At 39.1% G+C, this 27,128-nt stretch overlaps 1 protein-coding gene across 1 annotated transcript; it reads left to right on the top strand.

Annotated features, from left to right (window-relative positions):
- Positions 1–1,198: 1,198 nt before the first annotated feature.
- Positions 1,199–23,922, top strand: col9a3 (collagen, type IX, alpha 3). Its single transcript, XM_036533634.1, has 32 exons — positions 1,199–1,388; positions 2,756–2,824; positions 4,251–4,286; positions 4,478–4,549; positions 5,058–5,111; positions 7,631–7,666; positions 7,982–8,005; positions 8,490–8,543; positions 9,206–9,259; positions 10,705–10,746; positions 11,219–11,275; positions 11,426–11,479; positions 11,801–11,854; positions 12,295–12,348; positions 12,805–12,858; positions 13,510–13,563; positions 13,762–13,815; positions 13,907–13,960; positions 14,064–14,117; positions 14,403–14,447; positions 15,689–15,742; positions 16,221–16,274; positions 17,406–17,459; positions 17,964–18,035; positions 19,833–19,868; positions 20,138–20,182; positions 20,707–20,739; positions 21,565–21,711; positions 21,902–21,956; positions 22,153–22,335; positions 23,178–23,255; positions 23,350–23,922. Exons 1-32 carry the CDS (start codon positions 1,323–1,325, stop codon positions 23,532–23,534), a joined length of 2,037 nt encoding a protein of 678 aa, XP_036389527.1. The 5' UTR covers positions 1,199–1,322; the 3' UTR covers positions 23,535–23,922.
- The last annotated feature ends 3,206 nt before the right edge of the window (positions 23,923–27,128 follow it).

The following is a 27,128-nucleotide window of genomic DNA, read 5'->3' as shown; positions in this document are numbered from 1 at the left end:
TCTAGGAATGTTGCACAAATTTGGCAACTAGCTGTGTAAATTTCAGACTATGGCCAAAAATTAGACTGCATGATTGTACTAAAAAAATGTAGTGGTGTAGTATAAAATGTATTAAACCAAGGAACCATTTATTTAATCACTGAAATGTATCTATATTTATTTGTTGGGTGTGCGAGTGCTCATTTTTGATTTATTGAACTTATAACTTTAATTTTCTACATGAGTCATTTTCAGCTGGTAACCGATAGCATGTGTTTTTTATGAAATATATTTTAGCTAGATGTTAATTCCCTTTAATTTCTCCAAATTTAAGTCTCAGGAAGAAGACATACATATGTTAAAACCCATGTTCAATTGATGCATTTAATTTTTACTTTCTTAACTGTACAGTTCATTAACCCCTTTTTGAGTTAACAGTAAACAGCCACTAGGATGAAAGGATAGAGTTTAAACTTTCAGTTTGCACCAGTACAATTGTACTGCATTCCTCTATCGTTCTTCTGTTAAATGTTAAACAATGAAGATTGTGAGAGCATTGCAATATGAGTCATCTTAATTCTAAGGAAATATTTCCAGGTCATTGGTATGTTTACTGAGGCCGTGTTTTGGGGCATGGGATCTATGATAATTAAAAATAACTTGAAGATAACCTATTAACAGCAATGTACGATTACATACTGGTTATGTTTTAACAACACAGGTACAAATCAGCTAATGAACTGAAAGATACCTTGTGCGAATGATGACGTTTAAATGTTAAAGCATTTATTGCATTCGTCCGTGAAATTGACCAAATGATGACTTTCCTTCAATCCTAGACTGAAACTTGTAGTACATTATATATAAATCAAACATGACTTCTTTGAGTTGCTTTTAGTACGCAGTAGCCTGATGTACCCCTTGTCCGGAATGTATCGGTAAGAGGAAACGGTAGAGGTTTACGTAGTACGACTAGGAGGTCGTATACGCTCGACTACTTTCGAGTGTCGAATTTCAACGTCGCAAGTCCTCAGACTGGCGAGTACCACAGGGTTCAAGAGCCCTAAGTGCAACCCACTCTGGTGCCCGCAGTCGTCCCCCTCCGCCTCGCTCTCCTCTCCTCTGCCTAGACCCCCACCCCCCTTTCGACAGTGTGCATCTGAGCTCAGCCCCTCCAGCTGGAGACTCGGGTTTATCTGGATTCAAAGTGAAGGCAGTCGGCAGCTCTGCGCTGCAAGGTGAAGGAACTGTCCATCACAAGCCGGGGGGAGCGTGAGCGAGAAGGAACGGGTACGGGGTAGCCGATTTAACTGAAAATCGGAGCCGAGAGAGGAGCGCAAGCCATGGCTACGTTCTCAGCTCTTGGACTACTCTTCCTCTGCCAGCTTTTGACATCATCTCTAGCCCAGGTAAGGCTTGGTGACCATTATCATAACCTACAACTGGGTAAAAAAGGAAACGTGTAGTATTATTGGACACTTTAAGCGAAGTGTTGAGATTGGAATGTTACTGGCATTGGAAAGATAATGGCTATTTAATTCCTTAAATAATTTGTTGTTGGTTCCGGTTGGTGGGACCTTGGTTGATCTCACTGTATGCATTTAAGTGCCAACTAGTTTTAATAAAGACATATCATCATTGTACTTTTAAAGTTGAACGCGTTGCAGTAACGTTTGATTCTTGGATAATATGGAGCGTAAATATTGTTTGGGTAATCACCAGAATGCAAACTCGTGCATAAACTGGGGTCATGAATTAGGTAACATACTTCATCGATCATTTAATTCAGTTTAGTATGGACAATCTGAATTAGTTTTCCACGATATACAAAACACTACAAAGCTTTTGAAAGAGCACGGTGTTCGACGTACTTCTAATGGTGATTTGTACAACAGCTCTTTTGTGGCGTGAAATTGCTTGGAAATCTTACTATCTTTTATGATTTTTTAAATTTCCTGAAATAGCTTTATGAAGTGAGGGTTATGTTTGCCCTCCAACTGAGGAATGCAGTCTGCTTCTCAAGGGATCAGTGGCCTCTGCACAATGACACCTTTGTTCCCTCAGCCGCGCTCCTGAGAAGCCGTAAGGATCATAGGAGCCCGTTCCTCCACATAGGACACGGGCTTTGTTCAAAAGAAATGGCTCTGTAAAATAAAACAATACATATGCTATTTCGTTTAATTCGCCTCCTAACTATTCACCTGCCCGGTTTTGCCAGTTATTCCCAATGCGTAATTTCGGCCATTGTGGTGTCAGTGTGCACAAGATATATCACTGTTTCATCCACTGTCTCACTATCAGCGTATAGTTTTAACTTGTTTCCCACTTGTTTTACTTTGTTTATTTATTTTAATAGTGCGTTATTTCATCAAAAGGAAAAAAACGTAACGGTCATGGGTTTTCTTAAGACGTTTTCTGCTATCCATGTTGACGCGTAATAGTTCGAGGGAACACCATTTTTGAACACCGTATTTATTTTTTATACAACAATACGATTATTGTTATTAACAGCTACACGGCTATCCATAACTTTCTGAAACTGTGAATGGATATTCAGTTAGATTTATTGATTATATTCAGTCATCATATCACAGGAAAATGCAATGATTTAGAGGGATTCAATTACACAGATATTGCGCTGGGCTTGTACAGCTAACGATTTTATAAATATACTACCATGGCAGGTTCAAAAGTGAAAGTGAGCAATTATATACTTACATACGTATTTCTTTTAAATAAGTGTTACTTTGTGATTTATGGTATTTATGTTTGACAGAGAGCCGGCCCTCGAGGACCACCTGGCCTGCCAGGACCTTCGGGACCCCCAGGGAAGGATGGCATTGATGTGAGTTACGGCATAGTTTCATGGATATTGAAGAGGAAATGCAAAACTGGCCTAGGATGATCATGGTGATGATAAAGATTAGGCCCGTTTTTACATCAATCTTACATTTTAACCGCAGGTTATATTGCATTTTTCCCCTGCAGTCATGCAGAAATGTTATATATTACTTTCCTATATCTTGTATTGCAGTATTTACAAAACAGGACTTACTGTAAATAGTTGACACACGTTTTATTATTTTTAGCAGAATGGTAAAATTGTATGGTTATGATAACAGTGAAGCATACAAGTAAACAGCAAAAAAAGGAATGTCTGTATTTGATTAATAATCCATATCCAAGTCTGGATTACAGAAAAATAAAAAACAACCTTAATTCAGTGAACATGTTTCAAAAAAGGTAATAAATAGGCATTATCCAGCTATTAATCCAATCAAGTCTGTAGTTATTTTCTGTCCCAGAGAAATTAACCTGTATTCCACACATTAGTTTTGGAGAGAGCACACCTTGGTGATCCAATTTTATTCACTTGACTCCTCCCCCAGATCTCACTACATCATAATGGGCAAGTTTTTTTTTTTCTTTTACACTGAAGACTTCTCAAATGCTTTTGCCTTTGATTGGCCAAGATGCGTCACAAGGAGTGGCAGGACCAATCAAAGTCAAATGCAAAGACAAGCTGATAAACAAAAAAAAATCTTACCCAAACATTATTCTCATCTCTTTCCTCTTTAAGCAGGAAGTTACGTCCAGACAATCATGCCCCAATGACTGTAGATTTCAAAGGATATCTACAAGAGCAAACACATCTGGTCAATTATAAAAAACAGATTTTCTTTAACATATGCACATTTTCAAAATGACCGACCATTTTATATAATTCAGTTTCACTGAGTTCTCTTTCACCATAGCTTGACTGCCTGTGCTTACAGTAGGCTCATTCATACAGTTTGCCCAATCCAAAATTACTGACCCCATCAACCCCCCCCCCCCCCCCCCCTTGAATCCTCTTTGATGACTAGTGGTTTCAAACATGTGGTCACTCAGGAGGGGATCCCAGTCAGTTTTGTTTGTTTTTACCCATTGCCTACCTTGACATGAGTAGTATTTTAATGAGATTTCCTGTATTTGATACACAAGCATTTAAGATATGAGCCAACCAAACCTTTATCTGTGTGAGGTTTTTTGCAATAGCTCAAATTTCTTTTCCCAATTATTTGCTTGCTGATCTAAACAGAGGATCGAGATGGAAGTATGTCTGTATTTCTGTGGATGCCACTGAACTATATGTTTTTGGGCCCGTCATTTGGCACTGGATCATAATATATATCACAGTTTTTTTGAGCCATTTAATATTATGTTTTAGTAAGTACAGTGTCACTGTACAAGAAAATACAATCAGATATAAACCTCTTTTTGATTCACAGGGTAAACCGGGTCCACCTGGAATTCCTGGCAAACCTGTGAGTATTTTCACTGATTTTTGGATAATCATACTGCTGTTATCTTACAATGTGCAAATGCTTGAATTTACAGGATGTTTGTGAAAAAGCAATGTTAGCCATTGATCCACACTATCCAATTAATTCAAAAGCCAATTAATTTGAATTTCAGTTGTCTTTGCATGCAATTTACTGCTTTTATTCTGTTCTAGGGACCTAAAGGAAAAGCAGGGGAGCCTGGAACAGCAGGAAGCCCAGGATTACCTGGTCTGCCTGGAGTGGATGTAAGTAATTAGCTACTGCATTTTTGTTTTTCTAAATAGATACCCAGTCTTTACTGAAGCTTTAAGGCACATGTGGGGTCTCACAGTGTAGCGTTCCATCAAACTCAATGACCAATGGGTGAAAGGCTATTTGAACACAAGCATACATGTTTGCTCCTGTTGTGTGAATTGTGCTGTTGTTACCCCATGTCCAAACTCATGGAAAAATTCCCATGTACTTCCTTCAGGGAAAACCCAGGCTTAGAAAAAGAAACAATCAAACAAGCACCCTTTCATATGGACTAAATTATACATATTGCAAGAATATATATGTTGCTATTTTCCTGAAATCATAAATGTAGATTTAAAGGGTACTGACCCCTGGAATCAATCAACATTTGTCTGTAACTGAATTAAAACCTAGTGATGGATCCAGCGGTAGGTATGCCCTTTTGCACCACCTTTGCCACCATTGCTGTGGCATGACCGCTGCAGGAGACTTCACAACCTTCATGTTTATTTTCTCAAGGGTCTGACTGGTCCGGATGGCCCAGCAGGGAAGGATGGGCCACCAGGAGAAAGAGTGAGTGTCAAACAATCCTTTCAAAAACCTGCCTTTTCAACAACCATTGTACCCACACCACTGTGTCAAATGTGGACACAAATATATCTGTTTGTATTTATTGAAACACTGTGATTACATCAGAAAAGGATGTATTTAATGCTGCCTTTCACACACACATACACACACATTATACTGATAAATGCACATAAACTGCTTGGTTTGCGTTTATGTGTTATTGTTTTTTGCACTATGGTGCGAAGACTTTGAAGTGTGACTCCCAAAGTAAGGTCCCATTAAAGCAGAAAGCAGTTTGTGAACTTTCAGCAGCTGTGACAAATATTGGAGGAGATTAGGAGACTCTAAGTTCACAGGCCACAGTGCTGTTCGTGCCTGATTGTCGGTCTGGATTTGTTGCATAGGTGCCAATTCTTGGTGGGAATGCTCTTAATTAGGGATTGGACCCCTTAAATTGGATTTAGTTAGCAGTGGCTGCAGATGTCTTAATCCTCTGTGGAATGTGCACATTTTCTCAGTGCACCCCTGAGGAGAACTGAAACATTTTGACCCAGCTTTGATGTAGATGAACTTTTATAATGATGAGACTATTGAGGTATTGTGATAGGGTGGCATGTTAACACGTCAGGCTATGTAGAGTGTTACTGGATCATCTGAAGAAAAAGTCTTAGCTGTGTTCTATGAATGCTGTACAATATACACTGTCTTAAAATCTGTAAGCATCTCTGTTACATTACAATGATAGTCAAACAGTTGGTGTAAACATACAAACATTTGCACTACATTAAATGCCAATTGGTTTAATGTTACTGAAATAAATAGCTCCTCTAAGTGTACAGTTCACTTATGTTGCTCTCATGTACTGCAGTCTATAGTCAGGGTATACATGTTCTTAGAAAATTCAAGAGTATCAGTACATGTTCCAGCATAAATATGTGAATGTTCTAAAAGTATCTGACAGTTACGGTACAGTTAAGGACAAACGTGAGTCTATGTACAGGTCAGTGATCTAAACATGGACTGAACCATGTAGCATTGATTATAGGCTTGGTCTAGCAGAACAAACAAACTGCTTGTTCTTTGCAATGCATGCATTTTTCATTAATTGGTGGGGTAATGCTTTATTGAGTCTAACTATATGTAGAATGCCTACTCAGCATTAGGCCTAGATGATTGCTGTTTCAATGATTATTCCTCCGTGTTCCGATATAAAATTGTGGGTCAAATTCATCAAGAAATGGGTGGCTACCTGACCTTATGATTACTCTGTAAATGAAATGTTCCATAAAGTGATTGGCTCATAATATGTGCTAGGGGGCAGCCGGACACTAATGGTATGAGGTTGAAAGGCCACTGAATGTATTTGTCCTGTTTCTGAAACAACTGAGCAGGGCTGCAGTGCAGTATAAGACTACATTTTGCTGCCTGCTGTAAAGTGTGACATGCATGTCAATCAGAATATATAGTTCTCTACTTTACAGAGAGGTGGAGCAATGCATTTTGGGGTTTCATGAAGGTTATAAATCCAAAAAATGATTTCAGATAACACATTCTTAGTCACTAAAGCAAATACAGGGCTTCTCAATATGGTTACCTACCATAGTAAGGATTAAAGTGTTAGAACAGTATTATATTTTGATGTGGTGAAGTTACTTTTAGAATGCAGCAGCAGCCACTTTAACTCATTTGCTTTACATCTTTGTACTCTGAAGAAAATGTGCCTATTAGCAAGTGTTTTCTTCAAAAGAAAATGTATTAATAAATTTTCATAAAAATATACTATGTAGATATCCTAACCATTATTTCATTTGTAAAATGGTTTTTCAGCCATTTTTAAATCTCTGTTTATGCTTTAAAGAGGGTTAAAACCAAAGAGAGAAAAAGAAAGGTTTTCCAAACAATAAGTGAACCCATAGTTAAGTAAAAAAGAATGAACAATCTTCAGCACATATCCTCCTAACAAACTGAAGGTGGAAATTGTTTGCTGTACATCTCCAAGTTTACATCTCTTCAGTTTATGCAGGAGGAGATTAACTGGGCATTCTGTGGCACTGTTATGCTAAACTGTATTGCTGGTCCCTGTTTACACACAAACCCTGCAAACACAGCTGAAGCAGGGGGAGTAATGCTGCCCTTCCATTCTGGTGTGCCTCTCATGGGTCATGCCAGGTCATCACAGCAGTGTGCAACAAAGGAAACATTTTAGTTGACCGAAACTTCTCTCACATCAGCTTTGCCATTTGCCACCTTTACAGTTCTAACATGCAATGTTACATCTACGTTGCTGTTACATAAAAGCACATAAGTAAAATGGCAGCAAGCTTACAATGTTGTCACATTGCATTAGCTGAGTAACTGAGCATCTGTTTTTCTTACAGAATTGTCAGATACAGTAGTCTCTTGATAGGTTTAAACTCCTGCTCCAGTTTTAGCTTAAGATGTTCATATGTATGAGATAAAGGGAGTGTTCTTCATTTCAGTGAGATCACACTGGGAAATGCTTTGCTTTGTGGTTTTTCCAGGGGGAAGCTGGACCACCTGGCCCAGGGGGACCTCCTGTAAGTATTATACCTCCTAATTGCCTTCATGTGTCTTACATTTTCACTCAGATGTGCTATCGCTGCACATATGATCAAATAAATACTGCACCAGCACAAAAAAACTACCTGGACTTCTGCTTTCACTTCCATGTACATACAGTCATGGACAAAAATTACTCTGACAGGTTTTGATCTGCACATATCAGAACAATTAATGTACAGTTATACCACTACAAAATCACAACTGATAAACTGAGCCACACAGAGTAACCATGCATCAAGTATTGTGTATTTTTGATGATGTCTTAATATGCCTTCCACTGTCTTCCTTAGGGCAGGGGGAGACCAGGAGCTCCAGTAAGTAAAGAGTAACATCTGCAGTTTTTCTTCAAATGCACAATTTTATATCACCACAAGGAAGGATAAAAATCTCCATCTGCTATCTCAATTCCAAATAAAGGAATGAGGCCAAGATGTGCCAGGATATTGGTGTTATACTATTTTTTCATGTCGATGTTATGTTCCTGGTCATCAGGATGTAATGTAATTGTAATTGTAATATGTAATTCATATTGTTTGTTGTATGTGCCTGTATTTGTAGTATTTCATGATGTTTATGTCTTTTCTTGCAAGTCAATGAGCTGAAGGAACCTTTGTGTGAAATATTTAATGGACCTTAAAGTGTTCTATTCTATTATGTTCATTTGAGTAGGATATTGTATGCAATATAACAACTCATATATCCTGTCAGTGTGTGTTAAAATAAAGGGATTTGTGTTAACTCTGTGTGTGTGCATGCCTGCATGTGTGTGTGTGCACACTTCATCTTTGTTCTCTCTAGGGGCCACCGGGAGCCAATGGGCTGCAAGGAGGATTAGGGCCACAAGGGCCAGTGGTGAGTGACACAAGCACTGGGCAAAGATTTTTTTTTTTAATTTCAGCCTGCAAACAAGAAAAATGTAAATTAGAGTTGCAGGTGCTGGTTGATAATAACGACTACAGGTGACCTTGTCTTCCTAAGATTTTCCCAGCTGTGTGGATTGAGCTGAAGAGGGGTTAAAAGTGAATGTTCAAAAGGATCACACTGATGAGATGCAATTCGAGCGATCAGTCATCCACGAGTTCATCTAAACCTTTAATCAGAGGTGTGATGAAACATTCAAGAAGAAGGAATCTGCTTTGATTGCGTTTTATTTTTGTTCTCCAGACAGTGGAGTGTATGGGGAGGGCGTTATGAAATGTTTAAGATCATAAACATCTTTTTCATTGTTAATTACAGTTATTAATGGGTTATGTGACAGACGGGCTCCTTTATGTGTTAGGACAGCATAAATTACAGATAGTGTTAGATATTGTATCAGTGTATACAGTAAAACAAAATGACATCAAAACTATTCTAATACATAAATTGCACAGTTCATTTGTTATTACAAGAAATCAGACACAGAGCGTTCATATAGAGGTTTTAGTGATGCAGCCTGGAGCAGCACTTTACTCATGTGAAGTGAGTGTGTTATTCTACAATTATATTTTTACATCAATTTCTTTTCCTTTCAGGGTCTGGAGGGTCCTCCAGGACTTCCTGGCCCCCCAGGGCCTGATGGACCCCCAGTAAGTACTGAAGTTGTCTGCAGTCCTGGCTTAAGACATGTCTGTGAATGTTTAGACATTTGCTAAAGATGTGACTTACCTCAGAATCAACTCCTTGATATGTCTAAAAAGGAAGTTGACAAGACTTGGTTCTTCAATCCTGTGAAGCTGTTTGTATGTGAATTTTGGAATGAAATGCCACTTCTTCACATTCTTCACAGTTCTTCACATTAATTATTTCACTGAGCTGCTGCCACCCAGTGGAAATGGAGTATAACCACAGCAATAGGTGAAAGCAGCTGAAGAGTGTCATACAAACCACATCAGGTTCATGATATATTCCTCAGTGATTACATTTAATTAATTTTGGTGTGAATAAAACAGGCTTCGCTAATAAAATGTGCAAAAAGGCCCAGTAGCCAGAATGTACCGGCTCTTATGTTATTGTAGAAGAGGTCAGAATCCTTTAGAGTACTGTTTTTGCATTTATGTTGAAGTAACTGGAAGTTAGGTGTAATGATGAAGGAACTAGGTTTGTAACCACAAGCTTGCAGAATTGATAACCAAGTGGGGCACTGCTGTTGTTCAAAGAAGTAAATATCTCTCTCAATAAGTCAGTCAGGCAAATAATGTCAAGTGAAGAAAAGCGAGTGAAACTAATGTAAGATATTTTTCTTTGTTAGAATTTAGAAAAAAAGACTTGAACAATTGAATGGCTTTGAAATTTGAAATTTTTTTTTTTTTTTTTGCATTACACCTTTTTAACTGACAGAGGTACCTGCTCAACTATCAATTCAGTCTCACAGTTGCACCTTTACAGTTCTACAATTATGGAATTATAGCTTTATTGGTAGGTGTAGCAGAAGCAACAGCAACAATATCAGTAGAAATAACTGTAGTAGCATTATTTTAATGATGATTCATTGCATTCATGTAGTAGCTGTTGTCCCTTTCAGGAATCACAGTGTACTTTATCATAATGGCAGGGATGACTCAAGTGCTCCCAGTGTGCAGCAACCACCTGGATGAAGCACAGCAGCCAGAGCACTCTCCAGCGATAGTGGAAAGGCAATTGAGTTCAGGGCTAAAAGCAACAGAGTTGGCAATGTTATCAATAACATTACTATGGCTGTTATTATCATTATTTATCAGGTAGCAGACATGTGACATGTGCAGGCGATATTTTTAAATATGTGCTGAAAGGTTGGTTTAAATTTTTTGGGGGCAGAAACACAACATATACATACATAATACATGGAAAACAAAATAAAGCACTCATTAATATTGGCTCTTAAAGAAGGCATTACAAACTTCATGATGTTGAAATGAATTTTCGCTTGTCAAGCAATTTTGTCCCTGATTTGGCCGGAAATACAAAGCAGCACACAGCTGTCTGCAGTGTAACAGCGGTGTGAATCGGAGACCATGCATGCTCATTGTGTTTACACCTTTCCTGTTTTTCTAAGGGTCTACCTGGAGTCTTCCCAGATGGCAGTGGAGATGTCGTGGTAGGTTCCCCCGATTCCACCAGTTTACAATAACGGGAGTCCATATTAATGATTTCAGGAGGTTTTTTTTCCCAGCCAAGAACTTTCAAAGAGCAGCATCTTTGAAGAGAGGCTCGGTCACTATGATGGATCTTGTCCTCGGGGCTTGTTGAGTTGCAATCAATAACTGTCAAGGGAATTTTTAATAACTTTAAATAGACAAAGTAGTGCTACAGAAACAGTGCTACAAAACCAACAAAAGGGTTTTGTACACAAAAAAATGTTTTTGAGGAAACGCAAACCATGCATAAACATAACTGTCCTCTATCTACCTTGATGTCCACCTCTTAACACAAGGATACACTGCTTCTTATAACAACCATGTGAAGTCTTGCTGATATACAGATATACAAAATGTGATTTTGTATATCTGGTTTTGCCCCTGGCTCTGTGTTGTGCTTGATATTTTCTGCTCTCTTCTGTCACCCAACAGTGTCCTGCCATCTGTCCTCCAGGTCCTCCTGGCGCTCCTGGAATGCCAGGATTCAAGGTGATGGGGCTTTTCATCACTTTTAAGTGCTCTGCTCCAATTGCTATGCACTTATCAGGTTTTGCATGTCTTAAATACCATCGTGTGTTTATATCCCATCTGAAGCATTCATGTTGTGGAAGACTCACAATGTTCCTGTCTTTATCTCAGGGTCACACTGGCCACAAAGGGGACAAGGGAGAACCTGGGAAAGATGGAGAGAAGGTGAGAGTAAACAGCTCAGATTGCCTCTAAACACGTTAAAGCTTTCCCTGGGCAGATGGTGTGACAGTGTCATCATAACCGCTACCTCTACCAGAGCACCGTTCATGGGAGCTGTCATTCACGGCTCTATTTTAGTGTCTCACATCCTGGACAGTGAGAATAAGGAGACAATGCAACACTGTTGTTGAGATATGATCGCTGGATCAGTTGGAACGGGTGAGGTCTTCCAGTGAGACCGGAGTCTGTGTTTAGCGAGGGAGAGCCTCTGCCATGCTCTGAGTGTCAGAACACATGCTTTATTCTCCCTTTGTCTTCTTACAGGGTGACCCTGGGCCACCTGGACCACCTGGCATTCCCGGCACTGTCGGCCTCCAGGTGGGTATTTCAAACAACATACACTGCAGCACTGTTGAAATGAAATTGATTGCAGACATGCAAAGCACTGAAGGCTCCTGTAGACTACTGAGTGCCATTTACTTTGCTCAGGGATGTATCTCTGTAGTCTAGACAGATAAAGCTACACACTGACCGCACACATGGAACTGAATGACTCTAAAAATGTACTATTGCTGCCCTGACTATCAGGAAGCTGTCATGATTATGGCATATAGCACTCGCAGAGGTGAAGATTGTAATAATTTCTAGTATACAATTAATCAAAGACTAAATCAAAGGCTGGTGTGTCTGGCAGTCTCTATACATTGCCTGTGAGCCAACCGAGATCCAGCTACTTGATCTTACCTTTTTGTTGTGACCAAGCATCTATGAGGTGTCTGATCCAGTATTTAACAGACGGTGATGTGGTTGCTTTGCAGGGCCCTCGAGGTTTGAGGGGACTGCAGGGTCCAATGGGTGCAGTGGGAGACAGAGTGAGTATCAGACTTAGCCATCTGTCATACCACAAGGAGAGTGAGCACACAGTCATTTCCATCTCCGTTGTGGAGAACTCTAAGGGCTGTCTCAGATTTTACAACTATAAATGAACCATAAATAAACCATAAAATAAAATATAAACCAAAAAAAATTGTAATATTCTTCACATGTTAACACAGCTGTTTGCACAGAGAAATTAATCCAGCATGGAATCAATCACTTAATCCACCAATCAATATTTTATCCAATACTTAGCATCCTTTGCAGTGGTACACTACTTGCAGCTGAACTTGATGTAAGTAGTGTTTAGTCACTCTAGTAATCTACAAATGAGTACGGCCTGTAAAAGATTTGCCGCTACTTTTGCTGACAACATACAGTTAGGAAAGTGGGATGGTATGAACGTGTGTTTGTTTTGTTCATCCCTTCTCTCTCTCACCTTCTTCATCCAGGGTTTACCTGGGTTCCGTGGCAAGCCTGGCATTGCTGGTGTCATTGGGAAAACAGTGAGTGAATGACAAGGTGTCAGGAGACACACACACAGACACTGATGGAGAATAACTGAAGAGTTGAATTCTTATGTCTATTGAGCGCGAAACCTCATCTGGTATTTATAGTAACAGTCTATCCCATTTGCCATTTTTCATTGTCATTTCAAATCTCATATCATGACTTAACCAACACATCATTCATTATAGTTCAAAGTTTCAAGTTCAAAGTTTCATTTGTCACTTTCCAAGGTACAATGTACAGTGCAGTGAAATGCAGCTAAAAGTCATGATGTTTCCATCATTTGTTTTTGGCACATAATGTTAAAACAATGTGCATTAAACTGTATGAGTAGCAATTACATAGATTACAGCATTTATTTACATACTCAGGTTTTTCAGGAAAATATTGCCTACCTCACACTTATATCTTTAAAAATAAAGATAATCAAATAACTATTGACATAAACACATCAAACTTCTTGTAATGAACTGAATTAAAAATTACTACTACTACAATTTCAATGAGCCTATATATGCATTTAAGTGTGTACATATGTAAACCATAAATAATATAAGGTCTATAAGCCAAATCAGGATTGCAGTATGGTTAGGGTTACATGGCTCCCAACAATAAAAAGATATGTGTGTAACCTCTGATAATTCCAGGGTGACGCTGGAGAAAAAGGACCACAGGGATTCAATGGGCCAAAGGGGGAGATTGTGAGTGAAAAAAGAAGAATTTCTCTTTACATACAAGTGCATATGTTATTAAACTAGCACTCACTACAGTGTATCCAGGTCAGTGGTTCAGTAGAACTCACATCACGGCCTGGTTGAATTAGATTTTTTTACACACTACTTTCAATGATACCATTTTCGTTGGATGGATCCTAACTTATAAACGTTTTTCCTTTATAGGGCAAGATCGGTCCCAAAGGGGCTCCTGGGGGACCCGGACCCAAAGGGGAGCCTGTGAGTGCCTGTGGGAATGTGAACTGTGGCCCAATTTTTAACTTGGTACCTGTGAGGCACACAATGAAGTGTCTTCTCTGTTTTTCTGCAGGGCATACCTGGCAGGGATGGGAAAGATGGCACACCAGGCTTAGATGGGGAGAAAGTAAGTGACAGGTCCCCTGTGCTTTTGCCTCTGAAAATGTGGTACTGTTGTCCACAGCAAAAATTGCTGATGTAATATTGACAGTTTTTCTTGCTATTGGCAGGGTGATGCTGGTCGTCCTGGGGTACCTGGGGAGAAGGGTCCTAATGGACTTCCTGTGAGTGTCTCACAGCATTTGTATTCACAACACATGTTTTTTGGCAAAGCAGGCTGTATGTTCAAAGCATAGGGGTGTACCTTTGGGTTCAAAGCTATGATAGTCCTCCCATGTAACATCCCCAACATCCCCAATAAGGGCACGTTCACAAAACTTTTGGAGAATGTATCACCAATGTCTCCGTGCCTGTTCTAATGATTTCATTTCATATTTTTCTACATATATCCTCATATACTTACATCAGACACAGTCCAAAATCATGTTCTGTTTATTTTAATTTTACAGGGTTTGCAAGGAAAGGCTGGCAGCAAAGGAGCTAAAGGAATGATTGTGAGTACTGTTCCAGCTTCTAGTCTTTTAAGTATGTTAATGATTTTTATTATTTTTAATTAATAATGTATATGTAACAACAGACAACAAAGTTATATTGTCAGTAATGATAAAGGCCATCTACAAGGTCTCATTATAAAAAAGTGGGTGCGATCCTTTAAGAATCAAGTGCTAGGAATTAACACAGGTAACTGAAAAAAGGAAACACCTGAGTGAATAAGGGATACGTATATTGAAAGCAGATGCTTCCACACAGGTGTAGATCCTGATTTAATTAAGAAATTAACATCTCTTCATGCTTAGGGTGACATATAAAAATATTGGACTGGCCCAGTTGTCCATTATTTTGGCTATCATGTCTAGAAGAAGAGATCTCAGTGACTTAGAGAGAGGGGTGATTGTTGGCACATTTGACAGGGGCTTCAGTGATGAACACTGCTCACCTTTATGATGTCTCACAAGGAAAAGTGGCTAAGGTGATGTTGGCTTAGAAGTCTGAGGGAAAGGTATCATCAGCTAGGGGTAACAGTGGATGAAGGCACATACTCCTTGACCATGATACCCATGCATTGGTTCAAAAATCTGGCATGTTCTAAGTCCACTCAACCCCAAAAAATGCTGACCACAAAGCTATTCTCAGCAATCAAACTCATCCTGTGGTGAAGCATTTCTATCCTGATGGGAATGGTGTCTTCCAGGTTGAAAATCCTCCTATTCACAGGGCATGAATGGCCACTGAATGATCTTAGGGCCATGAAATTATGTACATCATATGCCATGGCCATCACAGTCACCAGCTCTCAACCCAACCCAGTTTCCCACCACCATCAACAACACACCAAATGATGGACTTCCTCAGAGGTCCAGACACATGTAGAATCTACGCCAAAGTGCATTGAAGCTGTTTTTTCAGCTCATGGTGGCCAGACACCTTTTAAAACACTGTATGCTGGTGTTTCCATTATTGTGGCAGTTACTTGTAAATCCTCTCTTGAGATAGGAAAGATTTTTGAAACAATGCAATCTATAAAATGAAATCAAAAACAAAAACGTACATTTTCATATTTTAGCACTCAAATAGTAAAAGTACAGTGATGTACTGTAGCACTACACAGAAAGAACAGCAGGGTTGGGAACCTTTTACCTCTGGACACTTCCTGTGGCCAGACAGCTTTCCTTTCCTGGATGCAGTGATACTGTTTCAATTCTGTGATTCTATGAGTCATTGTCTCTCTCCCCAGGGTGATCAAGGAGAGATGGGAGAAGCAGGTCCCTCTGGAGAGCCAGGTATTCCTGTATGTATCTCATGGGCTTTTGTGGCAACTTGGGATTGGGCTCTAGTTTCCATTGGCGCAAGGTGCCGGGATGGGTGGTGCATTCAGACCAAGAGACACACTGGTTTAGACACAAGACACATGTGATACTATAAACACCACCATGTACAGACTGATCTACTCGGTCCAAATAATATTTTAAGCAATTTATTTGTTGTCTCATGTCTTAGATAAGTGCCAAACTAATGTGGCAAAACCGAAAGTTGTGCTATTTCACTTATGAATTTGGCAATGCTTAATTGTGATTGAGTCATACTCAATATTAATTTATTTTGTGGTGTACCTGGCATACACAGTGCACAGTTTCAAAGTGGCTTGATTAGCCTCTGCCTGCTACAACTACAACTACATGTACTACATGCTACAGCTACATAACACTGTTACCTGACTGCTATTGGTCATTAGCTGATCTCGGTTGCTTTTTTAACTCCTCCCACAGGGTGAAATTGGTATTCCAGGAGAGAGAGGGGAGGCAGGACCCAGAGGAATAGCAGTAAGTACTTGTTCAAGTGCTGAGTTAGTATCCTCTTCAGTACCATCTCCTTTGCCATTCACATACAGGTTAAGGGGTGTTCATTACTTGACTGTTAGAATTCCTTAGACTCAACCTTATAATAACTGTAGTCATATCCAGTGTATATCCTGCAAATGGCACATGGAATCAAAATTGGGTACTCCTGTTTCCTGATGTCTCAGAAGAATTGACATAACTCTTAAAGGGATGTTCATTGTAAGGTAAGTTAAGGAATAAATAAAAACATTAAATAAAGTAAAAATAGCATGTTAAATAAAGGTTCTTGGAAAGGCCATTCAATATATGTGACTGCGGATGCTGTTGGAAAACAAGAAGAAATCTGATGCCATTCCTGGAGTCTGCCATCTCCTATGAGCCCAAGAAAATTATTTTCTTAAGTGAAATATATCGTATCTGCAAGTGGCAAACTCCCTTCATCCTATTTCTTTACTTTACTGAATCTTCATGATTCCTTGAAGGGAAAAAGTTTTGACACTTCACATGAATATGGGTACCCTGTTATGTGAAAACATCCATAATTACACCTCCCACTCCTCTGCACAAAGGCATTTGCAATGTAGAACATCCCTAACAAATTAAGGATCCAATATCTGTATTGACTGTTTAATATATGTCAAGTAGAGCTAGAAGGGTCTGATCCACCATATTGCTGTGGCTTACAGGACGCCATTGTCACAGTGGCTGTCTGATGCAGTGGTTGTGTTGGGAGGAATGTGGGGTGGACAGAGAGGCCATTGTCCTCAGTTTCAGATCAGAGCCCCCTCGAAAAACTTGGTATAGGAGCCAGAATAGGGTTCTGGAAGCAGGTCACCGTAGAATAAATTTCATTAAATCTTGCCTGATCGCTGTGAGCCCATACCTCATACATAATACACACAAATTCCACTGTACCGAGAATAAAGGGGTACAAATCTACTGTTCATCAGTAGGTACTATATACTGTATCTACAGTTGCTGGTGGGCTGCTTCTGTAATGGGGGATGAATTTGCTTGGGTCAGATGACACGGAGAGACTACATATGGTCAGGGGACAGAGGGCATCCTAGACAGCTTTTCTGTAATGCTGACACTCTGCTTTCCTTTTCACAGGGAAGCATTGGACCAGTAGGAGACACTGGGGCTCAAGGTGTCAAGGGCTTCCAGGTCAGTTGTGTGTCTAAATACCAGTTCTTTATCACACCTCCAGCTCCTAGGACACAGTTTGTGCATTAGTGAATATACATTTCAGTGTCACTGCATTGGAAACTGTATATCCCTCAACTACAGAACTCCCTCTCTATATCAATGTCAAGGTGTGATCAGATGAATGCCATTTTTGATTTTTGAAGCTCATGAAATATGGTTCCTGTTTCATTTTCCACCATTAGGTAGTGTCTTTAATTATATTAAAAGAATGAAGTAATGTTTCCTCACAAGTAAGTTCTTGAGGGTTTGCAAGTATTTGTTCTGATGTGAAAATTTATTGCATTTGTCCATTGTTTAAAGTCACCTGGATTCACCCATATTGTCCGGCGGTTTTTGGATTATATCCCAGGTTTTTAGTGGTACAGAAAATCTTCAAATGTGTGTGTTGTGTTGTATGCATTGGTTAAAGGGAAATTAGAAAAGTTAAAGGGAAACGAGATGAGTGTATTTTGCGTTTGGCAGGGCCCAAAAGGTGCCTTGGGGGACCCAGGCCTTCCCGGCCCAACAGGAATCCGTGGAGGGTTTGGCGATAGGGTGAGTGGGACACAAGTGAAAAAATGTACACAATTCCCCCAACCCCATCACATTACACTCATTTGCACAGAAATGCACCAAGGAGAGTGCTAGCAATCACTATAGCATTGGTAACCTCTTCTAATGTTTACAAGCTGTTCCATGTTGAGTGACAAAAATGTTGGTGGAGATTACTGAAATTTTTGTCAATGGCAGAAAGTATCTTCATTTACATGAGCAATTTATCTGATCTGTATTTGATGTAGACTGAATGTGGAATCATAGTCACAGTCATAGTCCACAAGCTAATAAATAAGGTGATTAGATTCTTTTTCCAGCATGTAATTCACACTGACCTGACTATCTGTGACCACTGCCAACGTGATTATCCTATTAGGCTGAGTTTACATGGTGTTTCTTGGTCCTTAGAGACCTGGGTGTTGCAACCAAAGCAACCAGTAAAGATGTTGTGACCAAGCAAAGCTTACTCCAGCCAAGCTGGCTTGTTTTGATTTGGCAACTTCAGTTCCATAACCATATCATGAATCAGAGTACAGTTTCCGCTTGTGTTGAACCCAACGGCCTGTGCCAATCATAGCCATGTTTGTGCTTTGTGTTGATCCAACACAAAGCAGGGAATCCTGAGGGTACACGAGTAACACAGCTGTTGCTGCCAGGGGAAGCTTGTAAACATTGACAGGGGGTTGCAGAGTCATATTGGGACAAGATTTGGCTGACCTAATGTTAACCTCAGCTAATGAGTCCAGCACTAGCAGAAAAGAAGGTCTGTGACACCTCTCTCTGACTAACTGCACAAAAGCATCTCAATAAATAAATAAAAGTAACACAATAAATGAGTCTGAGGCTTTTCCAAAGATATCTTAGTATTCCAGAACAACATGTAAGATTCCTCATATTGTCAAGAGGTTTATTCCTTAAATGAATACTGAACAATATAGTAAATAAATAAATATATTCTCTAAATGAAACTCTAAATAAAAAAATGCTGAATAAATCATAATCAATATATCTCAGATTGTGATAAAAGTCATCTTCCGCACATTTTAGATGGTGGAAAAATTATATACAGCATATTTCAAATTATAGTTAAAAATCCTACACAGCCCATCTACAATTGTTTTAAAGGTCATAGACAGCACATTTCAGGGTGTGATAAAGATAATGCAGAGCACATCTGAATGTGTTAAAGGTCATATACACCACATCTTAGTGTGGTAAAGATCATACACAGCACATCTGAGTGTGATAAAGTTCATACACAGCACATCTTAGTGTGGTAAAGATCATACACAGCACATCTGAGTGTGATAAAGATCATACACAGCACATCTTAGTGTGAAAGATGATACACAGCACATCTGAGTGTGTTAAAGATCATACACACCACATCTTAGTGTGGTAAAGATCATACACAGCACATCTGAGTGTGATAAAGATCATACACAGCACATCTTAGTGTGAAAGATGATACACAGCACATCTGAGGCCTCCAGTGGAGACCACCGTCTTTGAGTGCTCTCTTTGTCACAGGGGTAAGGTATCCCCTGTTTGTGGGAATGGGTGGTTCCCCCTCTACCCAAGCTGTGTTTTCCCAAAGAGCTCACAGCACAGCTACCTCCTGTTCAGAGTGGCGGCCGAACAAAGCCTGCCTTATGCAGCTCACACGACCTACCATCCACTGAGCCAGCAAGGAAGTCACTGCCTACTGACTGGCTCTCACTCACTATTTATTCTCTCTCCCTCTCTCTCTCTCTCTCTCTCTCTCTTTCTCCCTCTCTCTCTCTCTTTTGCTCTCAGGGTCCAGTTGGAGCATCCGGCCCCAAAGGAGACATGGTGAGGATAAAAGCACATTCTCTGACCCCTGTTTCAGATTCAACATCTTTAGAGTCCAATGCCAAAGATACAAGAATATTTATTTGAATATTTACATGAGAGAGAGAGCAGCAAATCCTCTCAGCATTGTAATGCAGTATCATTATGGGTGAGAGGGCTGCGGCTATGGAATGGAGAGCACCAGTGAGGGAAATCGGTGTTCCTTTCTTCTTTATGTCTTTGATGTGTCCATCATAACACTGTAATCATGCCCTTTATTTTCTACGTAGGGTGTTGCTGGTAGTGATGGTCTGCCAGGAGAGAATGGAGAGCCGGTATGTTTGAGTGCCCATCTGTTTATATGATCCAAAGTGTGTCATTGTTTGTGCGGGTTTCAATTCAGGCAGTAGTTGTTATGAAACGTTAAAGGCAAAGACCACATGTATTATGTTTAGTGTCTATATCTGGCAGTCCAAAAGGAACTGACAAATGAATTGCAAATGCTGCAAATGAAGGGAAAATAAAGAGCCATCACCAGATGTATTTTAGTAGCTACAATGAGTTTTTTTGTTTCAAATTTTTGTTGTTTCAGTCTATAAATTTAGCATATTGTAATAACATTCTGAACTTGAAATTACATTGTTATCCTATATATTCATGTGTGTCCTTTTATATATGTATTGTTTGTATATATCTTGGGATATATATATATCATGGGATTTCTGTCATTATCAATCCCTACTATTCGTCTTTGTATGAATGTTTTACATTGTCAGTGAATTTAATCATGTTGTCATAATTTCTCGTGCGTTTTTGCATAGTTGGGAACTTTATCTATATTCATTGTGTTTGTTTTTAGGGCCCATTCGGTCCTGTTGGACAAAAAGGCGAGGTGAGTCACATGTGATAGTTTGCCTCCATTAATGATGAATTCAGTACAATGGCATTTGGTTAATAAGATTTTCACACTTGGTGCCAGTATAGGTGGTATGTCTAAGATTCATTTGTTTGATTTAAGTTTGCTGCCTGATTAATTAAAAGGCCTGTGTTGGGAACAGAGCCACCATTGGCCATTGCCTTTCTGCTCATCAATATATGCAAATCAAGTACTTGGAATGTAAAATAAAAGGAAGAATACAGAGATTCTTATTTGCTTTTCACAGCACTTTCTCCTCCACACAAAAAGCCCCAAACAGCAGCTCATGAACTAATTATGTGAGATTCCAGGGCACATTCCAGGTTTAACTGGATTAATTACTTTAAAGGATTTCTGCTTCAGGTTTATTAACCTGCTTTCAGAGTCCCAAAGGGAGAGCGGTAATACAGTATGACTGCAAAGCACTCACTGCACTATTAATGTAATTACTGCAAGCGCTCTGATGTGCCTCGTTGTGGCACTCTGCTTTCTGTAGACGCTATTGTGCTCTTCTGTTCACACAATTCTCCGTGGGGATAAAAGAAAACCAATAAACATCTCTGCGCAATCTACCATTGTGTGGCATGAACAAATAAACACAAGAGTTGTTATTCGTTTTCTGTTCGGCTGTTTTTTTTCCAATCCACTCACAAGACATGCTGTCACATGAGCAATTGTTTCTGGAGACTAATCCAAATTACTGTTCATCATCCAGCTTAATTAGCTCAACAGAGTGTGCGTGTGCATGCTGTGTGTGTGGGCTCACTTCTGTTTGTGATTGGTGTCTGTGTTCGCATGCAGCCTGGGAGCAGGGGTGAACTGGGACCGAAGGGAGTGGCTGGACCCCAGGGAGAGATCGGGGCCAGAGGGGCACCTGGAAAGCCTGGACTCATGGGTTTCCAAGGCGAGCAGGGCCTACCTGGCATTGCTGGCAAGAATGGCGTTCCTGTGAGTACCTCCTTGGACATGTATACTACCAATTACTATCAGTCCTGTCTAATGAAGCATGATGCTATCCATTTACATGGAATAAAGCATTGCTGTTTTAACTTTGCTTCTGTAAATCCAATTCTCAGACATGTATAGATTTTATTTTTTATTTTATTTATTATAGTAATTTTTTTCCTGTCTTCTTCAGGGTAAATTGGCAAGTGAACAGCACATCAGAGAGTTGTGTGGAGGAATGATTGATGGTATGATTTTAATGTTTTATATAAAACATAATGGGCAATGAAATGACTGTTAACCTCAATGTAAAAGTGCTGCATCCTCTCAGTGGTGAGAATTTAGCAGAACTGTAAAACTTCCTTAGATGTATTATAATGCAAAAGAATATGACAAGAGAATATCCTGAAAGAATATCCTGAAACTGTTGTCTTCCTCTCTCAGATCAAATTGCACAACTGGCTGCCAACTTGAGGAGACCCTTGGCCCCAGGCATGGTGGGTCGCCCTGGGCCTGCTGGGCCCCCAGGGCCACCTGGTGCTGCTGGCTCAATAGGGCACCCAGGCGCCCGTGGGCCCCCAGGTTACAGAGGGCTGCCAGGAGACCTGGGTGACCCTGGTCCCAGAGGTAAGACCAGCTGAACTGGCAAAGTAGGTCCATGAATAACCGCAATATTTAGGACAGGGACTTTGCAGTTTTCATAGTATGAGCACACAAAGATTTATCGATACATGTACATTGCTGTGGCAGCTGATGAGCTCCAAATTGGGGATACCTGTCTTTATTCTTGGCTCCAGTATGAAGGGACAAAAAGGCAACTCTGGTCTGAAAGGCATCAACATTTGGCCTATATTGCCTCTTTGCATACTCAGTATTCTACCATGTTGGTCATTTTTAGATTATATTGTAATCTTAAACATGCCATAAAAAATGGAACCAGCAATTGAACAAACTACTTGAAAGGAAACAGGGAGAGACCTGTGAAATAATACCATTTTTCTCCATAAACATTCAAACCAGAGAAATGATCAACACTGGCAAAAAATATGATAGGCACCATTATGTCTATAGCCAAGGTGTTTAAATGTACTTACTTCTGTTAATTCTCATTTCATTCTGTTGTGGCACACACTGTGTGGGCTTAAATAGGTAAGTTATTAATCAGTCTTTGGGAACAACATGATCACTACCATGTTCCATACAGAATATTTCACATACAATAACAGTGTAAGATCCTCTGAATTTCTATGTCACTCTTTAAGGTTCATTTTCTTCAAGGTGCTTCCTGTCTTACAAAGTCCACACTGTCAGTCAACACTGTCCAAAAATCTTAGATTTTTTTCCATGAATGTCTTTTCAGTTTCAGAACATGGAAGATGGATCATTTTTCCCATTTATATACTTTGTTTTACCTCAAGCTAACATTCAGCCACAGTACCTGATGATTAATTGCATGGTTCCACTTCCAGGTGATGTTGGTGAACCAGGTGACAAAGGACCTGTTGGTAAGGCAATTGTAGGTCCTACAGGAGACCAAGGCCACCAAGGTATGCCAGAGCATCAACATAATCTTTGTCTAAATAAAACAGACCCTCCTGAGTCCACAGTGCTCACGCCTACTCTCTGCATACTGTGTTGCAGGTCTCCCTGGAGTACTCGGAATCATCAAACACGGGCGTGATGGTGCCCCTGGAGATCCAGGTGAGCCTGGCGAACCAGGCCGGACAGGCAGCACCGGGCACCAGGGAACCCCTGGAATCTGTGACACATCAGCCTGCCAGGGAGCGTCGGTTGCCGGGAAATCCTCCAATCCCAAGAACCATTAAACCCTGCGCTCCCCCTTGTCCCCTTCAGGAGAGAAGAGGAAAAAAGTCACAGAATTTTCTTTGAATATATTTGAAACCAAACAGGAACAATAACGAAGACAAGAGGGTGGAAACAGCCAAGGAAGTGACCTGACTGAATATTTGAGAACAAAAAGACAGTGGGGGAAGGTAGAGACTTAAAACCAAGACTCCATCAAGGAAGTGGACAGAAGAGAAAATATGTCATTAATAATCCAGAGCGAACCAACACCAGCATCGCTTCACACCATCAAAAAAAAAAAAAAGAATTAAAAACAAGAATAACTTTACTGGAAAGGTGCTTGTAGACATTTTTTTAAATATGTAAAAAAAGATGTGCTCTTTTTTTCCCATGAACCCCTGCTTTCCATGTGACCCCTGCAGAAGCTCCTCAAACTATAACTGTGATTATCTTTCTTGCAGTAACTCTGGGGCTGCAACATAGAGCTGCATGTGTGAAGGTCCTCTGTGCTTTGACCTGAGAAGTTTACCTCACAAGACAAGCTTACAGAATAAAAGCTATGACAGAAAGAGCTTAACCTCTGTGAAGGAGCTTTGTGTATGACAAGAAAATACAAAAATGTGTTTAAATATTTTGTATAGTTTCGAAGTATGTTACAGAAACAAGACCCTTTTCCCCAAAACATGATAGTTTAGAATTTTTAAGCAAGTTTTTAGTTTTTTTTTTACTTTCCTAATGAACAAAGTGTTTTTCCTTCATTTTTTTCTTGACTTGTTTAATTAAAACCAAAACATCTCCCCTTCAAATGTTTGATGAAATAAAAACACAAAAAAGTGTTTGTGGATATTTCAGAAACTGAGTTGAGAAGACATCATTAGTGTTTTGTGAGCTTTATCATTTTTACCAGGATCTCCACATCCACTATGTACTGGTGCTGTGACTATAAAATATACATGATTTTAAATACTATTTATTATATGTGGGTGACTGTTGTATATACATTACTACGCTATAGCACCATGTTGTACAAAACAATGAATAAAGCCACTTTTCAGTAAAACATTTATCTTTTCTAAACATCAGTACAAGTCCACAAACTGGATTTACAAACCAATATTTCAATAAATGTAAATCAGACAGTGAAAACGAAATCATTTTTTATTGCAAGTACTGTACAAGATGGAAATTACAAATCTCACTGATATATGAAATACCACAGGGTGCTCATGTTGCAATGTTATTGCCTAAACAAAATTTTTTCTTACATAATAACTAAATGTACAATTTGCACTCTTGACTATGTGCAACTTTTTAATAAACTTTCAGTGTGATATGCTCCCATGTGGCACCAGCGCCCCATGAATCCAGCACTCCTCATTTAAATTTAAATTTTAATAACTTAAATTAATGTCTTGTGTGAAAATGCAACATAATCACAAAGTATGTTTACCATTGTGTACAAACCCATGTTATATAATAGCTATACTTATATTGAGAAAAGGGTTTCACTTCTAACACTATCATGGAGAAACAGTGCCACCTCTGGATGATTTTCTGCAAAACACTTCTTCAAACTAAAAAAAAACTTTATTCAAGTCCCTGATCTCTTTTTGCATATACAAAAATTACGTCTCTTATGCCCAGGGGACAATGGAGACAGATTCAATGGTCTCTGGTGGTGCACATACAAAAACAAAACAAGATAAAATAACAGAAAACTCCTCATCTGACTTCATATTTAATAAGTACCAGGTTTCCCAATGGACAACATCCTTTTGTAAGTATCATTTGCACATGAACAAAATATTAAACACTTCCAAGACATTAAAATCTTGTGCATATTTGTATATTATGTATGTAAGTGTTCCAACGTAATCTGGCAAAGCACTAAATATTTTCAGCAACACTAGGGTGCTCAAAAGATGAGTATTAGCAATTTCCTTCTTTTCAAAAAGGTCTACTCAATGATTTTTATGGTGTTGGTGTCACTTGACCCTTTCCAAAGGATTTTTTTCCACAAAGCTAAAATAACTGCTAATATGCTAATGGGCACTCAGCACATGTATCAATTCACAGGGGATTCATCTTGAAAATAAAGTTGACTGATTAGCATTCAGAGATGTCAAAATGGATATAGTTGGAGACAATTTCATGGAGCCAGCCTGATCCTCTCAGACAACCAACCATGTATAATCATAACTTGATACTCATATCAAACAGGAGAAACTGAAAACTGGACGGCTTTGCCAGGGGCGGAGCCCATGGCTCATTGGAGAGGGGGTGAGGACCTGTAGCGGGCCCTTATACAACCTATTATAGGCTGTATGGAGATGCAAGACAGATCCAAGGGGAAACTGATGGAGACGGAAGGGCGGAATGGAGAGAAATGCAGATTACAATGATAATTGTATTATGTGTTATGTGTGTTATATGTTATATGTGTGTTATATGTTATGTGTTATAATACTTCAAATCATGAAAGTGATTACTTTCTGGTATAAGGCATAGACCATACACACTGACATCCTGTGTCCAGTTGTGTGTATCAATCATAAAATAATTTGCTTATCTCTAACATACATAATAATATCTTAAAATGGTTGTTTGCATATATACCACATATGCATTTTAATTTCTATGAGCTTAAAATTAAAAGCATTGTTATCATTCATGGCTGACTTCACCAAATCCATATGCCTAACTGATTCCTGATAAATGTTAAGAAGAGAAGCTATTTACTACTTCAGATATTAGTGATGAAACTAATTGAATCAAAGCATAATTTGATAAAACAAAAGGTGAACAACAGGTCAAATTAACTGTGCATCAAGCAATATGCTAAGTGGAATGACAGCTGTTCATATGGAATATTTAAAAGATAAAACAGATGCCACTATTATTACATAAAAGAAATCTCCCCAGGACTGATAAAAGGTTAATTCCAACAGGTTTGACCAAAAGACTATATACTTTATTGTATTAGTGTTCAAAATTTCAGAAGACAAAAACAAGTATACCCTAAACTGTGTGGCATTCATTCATTCATTCATTCAAGAGAATTTTCGTTTAATATCAGAGAAACTTCAAACCACATTCAGTTACAACTGAGAAGTTGTTATTGGATTAACTGAAAGTTTAATTGGTTTATATAAACAAATCATGAGTAGATTCAAAAACTGAAGAACTTCTAAGTACCTATCCATCCAAAACTCAAGATAAATTCCACATAAAATCACAGGCATCAAATACAAAATATTATACCCCTGAGGTAACTGTTCTGTTTCTACTGAAAACATATCAGTGAAAGATGTACGGCTGCTTTTTTCTGCTTAGAAAAATATAAAAATGGCAACATATATACATTGTTACAATCATATTACAATTTCTTCAAAAGAAAAAAAATCCATGTAATCAGTTGTACAATTGAGTGATCTATGCCACACAGAAGTAAGAAGTAATTACATATTCAAAAATTCTACAACAGTTCTATAGCTATGAATTTTCAGTGTTATCACAGGATCTCACAAATCTCTGACAAATCAAATTTCTTCAAAATCATTCATCACTCAATCTGACAGCAGTTAAAGACAGCAACAAAACATGGTAAACTTTTA

Source organism: Megalops cyprinoides, chromosome 7, assembly GCF_013368585.1.
Source record: "Megalops cyprinoides isolate fMegCyp1 chromosome 7, fMegCyp1.pri, whole genome shotgun sequence".
Taxonomy (NCBI): domain Eukaryota; kingdom Metazoa; phylum Chordata; class Actinopteri; order Elopiformes; family Megalopidae; genus Megalops; species Megalops cyprinoides.
The sequence above is the reverse complement of the archived record's forward strand: the minus strand, read 5'-3'. Positions and strand labels throughout refer to the sequence as shown.

Bases quoted from the DNA above. Each gene is read 5' to 3' on its own strand.
- col9a3 (XM_036533634.1), top strand. From the start codon at position 1,323: ATGGCTACGTTCTCAGCTCTTGGACTACTCTTCCTCTGCCAGCTTTTG. The intron at 8,006-8,489 runs GTAAGTAAAGAG...TGTTCTCTCTAG, and splicing joins GGGGGAGACCAGGAGCTCCA to GGGCCACCGGGAGCCAATGG. The intron at 14,448-15,688 runs GTGAGTACTGTT...CTCTCTCCCCAG, and splicing joins AAGGAGCTAAAGGAATGATT to GGTGATCAAGGAGAGATGGG.